Source organism: Sus scrofa, chromosome 9, assembly GCF_000003025.6.
Source record: "Sus scrofa isolate TJ Tabasco breed Duroc chromosome 9, Sscrofa11.1, whole genome shotgun sequence".
NCBI lineage: Eukaryota > Metazoa > Chordata > Mammalia > Artiodactyla > Suidae > Sus > Sus scrofa.
The window spans coordinates 45,679,625-45,686,220 of NC_010451.4; the positions used below are offsets into that span (position 1 = coordinate 45,679,625).

General features: G+C 40.4%; 1 protein-coding gene across 1 annotated transcript in view; it reads left to right on the top strand.

Moving 5' to 3' along the window:
* Positions 1-6,596, top strand: part of UBE4A (ubiquitination factor E4A) — a 40,822-nt gene that overhangs the window by 18,535 nt on the left and 15,691 nt on the right. The window contains 3 exon segments of the mRNA NM_001244872.1: positions 6-339; positions 1,754-1,874; positions 5,017-5,321. Coding sequence (NP_001231801.1) covers positions 6-339; positions 1,754-1,874; positions 5,017-5,321 — 760 coding nt within the window.

Here is a 6,596-nt window from a genome sequence, read left to right on the forward strand (position 1 = left end):
AACAGTTCATGGCTCGGTTCCATGAAAAGATCTACCAGATGCTGAAGAACTTACTCCAGCTCTCTCCAGAAACCAAACACTGTATCTTGTCCTGGCTTGGAAACTGTTTGCATGCAAATGCAGGCCGCACCAAGATTTGGGCCAATCAGATGCCAGAAATCTTCTTCCAAATGTATGCCTCGGATGCCTTCTTTCTGAATCTGGGTGCTGCTCTCCTGAAGCTGTGCCAGCCATTTTGCAAACCCAGATCCTCTCGGCTCCTCACCTTTAATCCCACTTACTGTGCTCTGAAGGAGTTGAATGATGAAGAACGAAAAATAAAAAATGTACACATGAGAGGTAGGGGGAGCTGGTCTTCTCAAAACAGGGGTGTGTGTGTGCGTGTGTGTGTGTGTGTATCTAACATCTAAGGCATTCACTTCCTTATCCTTTTTCACAAAGGTGCCTCCTGAGGATGAGGCAGAACGAAAAGCTATCACAAATTTTAAGAAAACAAACTTTTCTTTTTTTTTGCTTTTTAGGGCCACACCTGCAGCATATGGGGTCGAATCAGAGCTGCAGCTGCCAGCCACAGCCACAGCAATGCCACATCTTCCCACTAAGTGAGGCCAGAAATCAAACCCACATCCTCTTGGATACTAGTTTGGTTTATTTCTGCTGAGCCACAGTGGGAACTCCTAGATGTTGTGCTTTAATGAGACCTCTCTAAAGTTTTCAGACTTGGATATTCATTTATTCATGGATTCATTCTTTATAAAAATGAATAAAGCACAATCCCTGTCCCTTTTGAACTCAAAGTCTCCAGAATAAAGCAGATATGTTAACAGATCATCAGAATATGGTATAGGACTAAGCTATAGGAGCACAGGAAGGAGTAAACGGTGAAGTCTACAGAAGTTGGAAGTAAGTCTTTATTGCTGAGTCTTGAAAAGTGAGTTTGGTTTATCAAGCCAGGGAGCAAGAGTCCCTTTATATAGAGAGAATCACAAGGATGAAAGCACAGAGCTATGGAAAGTCGTAACTAAGGAGCAGTGAGAAGTCCAGTGTGACTAGAGCAAGGAGAAAGTGGGGTAGGGGTTATGGGAATTGGCAGGAAATAAGTCTGGGGAAGAAGGATATTGGAGCCAAATTGGAGAAAACGCAAACAATACAGAGAAGTGGAAAGAAAATAAATCACTCATTCTACCGCTCAGAATGAATCACTCTTAATTTTGATGTATTTCTTCCCAATTTCATAATCCTTCTGTAAATTATGAAAGTAACACATGCTCAAGAGTAAATAATCTTAAATACAGAAAAGCACAAAATAAGAAGCATATAATCTATTATCTCTATCCCCTGGAAAAATCTATAGAGTTATCTCATTCCTTTTCATTTTTTGGTGATTTCATGGTCAAGCTAAAGAGATTTAACTGAATTGCTATAGACAGAAATCAAAATACATTTTTAGACAGAAGAGTAGGAGTGTGACAAGATTGGTTTTTAAGAAGATATCACATGGGAGTTTCCTGATAGCTCCCCAGGTTAAGGGTCCAGCATTGTCACTGCTGTGACTCTAGTTAGAGTTGTGACTCAGGTTTGATCCCTGGCCTGGGAACTTCCACACACCCTGGACATGTTTGCCATACCCCCAGAAAAGATACTACTTAATTCACTGGTGGTAGGGTGGAAGTTGAACTAGAGAGCGGAAACACTGGCGACCAAAGTGGATGTCTGTGGCAAGCCATTTACTCTTCCTTTTAACTTCTTCGAGGTTTGGACAAAGAAACCTGTTTGATCCCAGCTGTGCAGGAGCCAAAATTTCCCCAGAACTACAACCTCGTTACAGAGAACCTTGTCCTGACAGAGTACACCTTGTACTTGGGATTTCACAGGTAACTCCTCTGATGCCATTGGGAAAGAACTATTTAGTTGTGTTGATAACCAGAAGATTGCAAGTGAATCTTTATATAGGTATAGTCTCACTTAATTCTGAAGGTTCACATTTGGATCTAGTAGGAAGAGAGCATTATGCGCATTTATTTGTGTCTGCATGAATTGACTTCGTCCCTATAACTTGAATTTTTTTTTTTTTTTTTTTTTTTTTGTCTTTTTTGCTATTTCTTGGGCCTCTCCCTCGGCATATGGAGGTTCCCAGACTAGGGGTCGAATCGGAGCTGTAGCCATTGGCCTACGCCAGAGCCACAGCAACGCAGGATCCGAGCCGAGTCTGCAACCTACACCACAGCTCACGGCAACACCGGATCATTAACCCACTGAGCAAGGGCAGGGATCGAACCCGAAACCTCATGGTTGCTAGTCGGATTCGTTAACCACTGCGCCACGATGGGAACGCCCTTGAATTTATTTTTAATTTTTGACCTGTTAAACTTTTTTGTCTTTTTTTTTTTTTTTTTTTTAAGGGCCACACCTGCAGTATATGGAGATTCCCAGGCTAGGGGTCAAATCAGAGATGTAGCTGCTGGCCTGCACCACAGCCACAGTAACGCAGGATCCGAGCCAAGTCTTCAACCTTTACCACAGCTCACGGCAACACTGGATCCTTAACCCACTGAGCAAGGCCAGGGATCAAACCTGCATCCTCATGGATGCTAGTCATTTTGTTTCCCCTGAGCCACAATGGGAACTCCTGACCTGTTAAACTTTTTAAAATTAAAATAAACACTAGTAATTTTCTCTCAACTTGGAAAATTTTAAATTACTATCTTCTTTTTGACATCTGTGAAAGTGAAATTGTTTTCATTTAACATTTGCTCTTGTATTTTCATTACTCATTACTCTTGTTGAAAAAAGAGAAGATTCTACTCTGTGGCATAGAGACAAAATTGACAAAATTAAAGAAATGTTGGCATTCCCACTATGATGCAGTGGGTTAAGAATCTGACTGCAGCCACTCAGGTCACTGCAGAGGTTCCGGTTCAATTCTCAGCCCAGCACAGTGGGGTAAAGGATCTGGTGTTGCTGCAGCTTCAGCGTAGATCACAGCTAAGGCTCGGATTCAGTCCCTGGCCCAGGAACTTCCATATGCCACATAAGTGCAGCCATAAAATTTTTTGAAAGAAAATACATGCTCTTTAAAATAAAAAAGAAAGAAAAGAAATGTGTATAGGGTATTTCAATAAGATCAGTAGGACCATAAAAGATCTATGTATCAGAGTTCTGTGGTAGCCTAGCAGTTAAAGATCTGGCGTTGCCACTGCTGTGGCTCAGGTCACTGCTATGGCATAGATTCAGTCCCTGGCCCAGGAATTTCCACATGCCACAGGCATGCCCCCCCCCCAAAAAAATCCATGTTATTAAAGATAAAGAGGATTCTGGAAGTGTGAAGATTTGATTTGAGAGCTAAAGTGTATGACTTCTAGAAATAGTTCTGGCTAACCATATGTCATTCTGTGATTTTGCTTTTCCCTGCTATTTAGCTGATGGTGACAAGTATAAATAAGAGGAGAAGATAGCTACATTCTCAAAGTTACTACTATAGGAAGGGGAACTAAGAACAGCAATTCTTTTTTTTTTTTTATAATTTTGTTTTATTAGGAATTATAATAGTAGAGAAGATAGTACAACAAACACCTTTTTTTTTTTTCTTTTTGTGTTTTCCTTCTCTGACCCTGTTTACCCTGCTTCCCTGCAATTCTGTCAGAGGAAGAAGTCAGAGAAGAAAAGACTAAAATGCTTTATCTCTTTTTTTTTTTTTTTGAGAAGTATGAACATCTTTAATGAATCAATAACTTACTCCTGCTTTTTTTTCTCATAGTTATATTATGTCTTCCAGGCTAAACAACAAAAATTAGCCCAGGACATGCTCTGGGCAAAAATATTAAGTTCAAAACCCGTCGAGTTTAAAAATTTGAGATTTCATTCCTTCTTTACTTTTTTTTTTTTTTTCCCCACTGTACAGCAAGGGGATCAAGTTATCCTTACATGTATACATTTTTCCCCCACCCATTGTTCTGTTGCAATATGAGTATCTAGACATAGTTCTCAGTGCTACTCAGCAGGATCTCCTTGTAAATCTATACTAAGTTGTGTCTGATAACCCCAAGCTCCCGATCCCTCCCACTCCCTCCCTCTCCCATCAGGCAGCCACAAGTCTATTTTCCAAGTCTATGATTTTCTTTTCTGTGGAGGACAGCAATTCTTAATGCCTTCTCAGGATTCTTAAAGTGACACAGTATTTTCAAAACTCAGCAAATTTCTGGAAAAGTGAAATTACATCTTTATTAGAGATTTTTTCTATCCCTGTCATTGACATTTTAAATGAGATGATAGCAATTTAGCATGTGTTTAACCTGTTCAGCTGCCTAGCATCAAACACAAAAATGAATGTCATCTAGTTTCCCAGTATTGGCTAGCTAACCCTAGACATAACCCACAGAGCCAAAGAGGATGACTTTGAACTGTACACATAGACACAACTACCCAGAACATTGAATTATGGGTCTTCATTTCAGTGGAGACCATTTGGCTGACCGTTTATTTTATTGAATAGAAGATTGGAAGCTGCTCTTAGGTTCCCTCCTAGTGGCTACTAGTTTGTATGTGGTCATTACTAACTGAGATTCCTTTTTCACCAACTTTAGTTCTCTACTAGCCATAGAACAACTGTCCATATAACCAAGTCCACGTACAATCATTGCACTTATGTGGTGTCAGACTATCCTATTGGGCTTTTTGTACTTTGCCTAATCATTACTTATTACATGTAATAACAGTTCAGTCTACACCCTACTCAACCAAGTCACGGTTCTTTCGATGCAGCATTTCAGCTGAAGGCTACTAACTGTATGTAATTGAGTCGATTACATTGAATACCTGGTAACATTTTCTTGGTGCTCTACCCCCTGCCTCTGTCCTGGCAGTAACTTTTGTGAGTGCCTTCTGTGTCATCACAGTTGCAGCTTCCTACATCCTAAAAGGGAATACTAGAATAAATAAATGAGAATTTGTTTTTCTGAAACAGTCTGTCCCTATATAAGACTCCTGACCCAGTCTCTTTTGCTTTCTTGGGGGCAGGTTGCATGATCAGATGGTAAAAATCAACCAAAATCTGCATCGGCTGCAGATAGCCTGGCGGGATGCTCAGCAAAGTTCTAGCCCTGCTGCTGACAACCTCCGTGAGCAGTTTGAACGACTGATGACCATCTATCTTTCTACCAAGACTGCCATGACTGAGCCACAGATGCTACAAAACTGCCTAAATTTGCAGGTGTCCATGGCTGTTCTCTTAGTTCAGCTGGCCATCGGCAATGAGGGCTCACAGCCAATAGAGCTAACTTTCCCTTTGCCAGATGGCTACAGTTCTTTGGCTTATGTGCCAGGTAAGCAGGCTGTCTCTTGGGAACTTCCTATTTATAACCATCTAAGTTTAACTGGGTCACTTTGGAAGTTTAATCCTCAAAATATCCTTCCTTAGTTATTCAGCTGTTTTTGGAGAAACAACTCAAACTTGTAGATAATGTCTATTGGTCAGAGCTTGGGGAAACTGGCAACTTATTCCTCAGCCTTGTGTCCCCACTACTGTGCAGATCAGAAGATAGTCTTCAAAGGATAAAGTGCAGTCAGGGTTTTCAGAGCTATTAGTTTCTATCATTAATGTTTTTGTTATTCAACTTATAAATTTATCTGTCTAATCCTCCCTCTATGCTGTTCTTTAGGGAAAAAAAATCGTCTGTTGGTTAACCCAGAAGGGAGATTGTATATGTATGTTGATAAGAGATTGGCAGATACTCTCAGTCAAAATCAGGTTAAATGTTCTTGATCACTGTGCTGGTCATCTATTGCTGGGTAACAAGTTACCCCAAAACGTAACAACTTAAAACCACAAACATTATCTCACACAGTGTTTCTGTGGGTCAGGAATCCAGGAGCAGCTTAGCTGCTTGGTTCTGACTCTGGTCTCCCATGAGGTTGTAGCCAAGCTGTCCACCAGGACCATAGGAATCAAAAGACTTGACCCAAGCTGGAGGATCTGCTTACAGGCCTAGTCATGTGGTTGTTGGCAGACCTCAGTTGCTTGCTGGCTTCTTTTCCAAGCCACACAAATCTTTCCTTAGTACTGCTCATGGTATGGCAGCTGACTTCCCTCAGAGCAAGAAACCAAAATGGAAGCTGTTTTATAGCCTAATTTTGGAAATGACATGCCATTACTTCTGTGTGCCTCATGGTTTATCTCCTACCCTGGAATAGTATAGGAGGAGATACACAAGGGCATAAATACTAGAAGGCAAGGACCATTGGAGGACCCTGGAGACTGATGACCATAGTCATCTAATGTATTCATCTCTATTCAGGATTCTTCATCTAAAGGGTTAATTAACGCAGAGTTAAGCTTGAGTGTGGAAATATATGCATATCACTATACTTTCTTAAATTGCACTCGTGTGTTAACATTTTATGTTTCTACTCTTCTCTTTACTTGAATGAAAATAAAAATTGCCTTACATTTAAAGGAGATTCTAGATTTATTAATTTATTGCCATTCCTAGTACCTCCAAGACATTTGGGGTTTTTTGAACCTTCACTAAGTGAAGGGGAGAAATTTAAATATTGCTTAATATAGAGAGTCAGATGTTTGGCTAATTCTAATTAATATT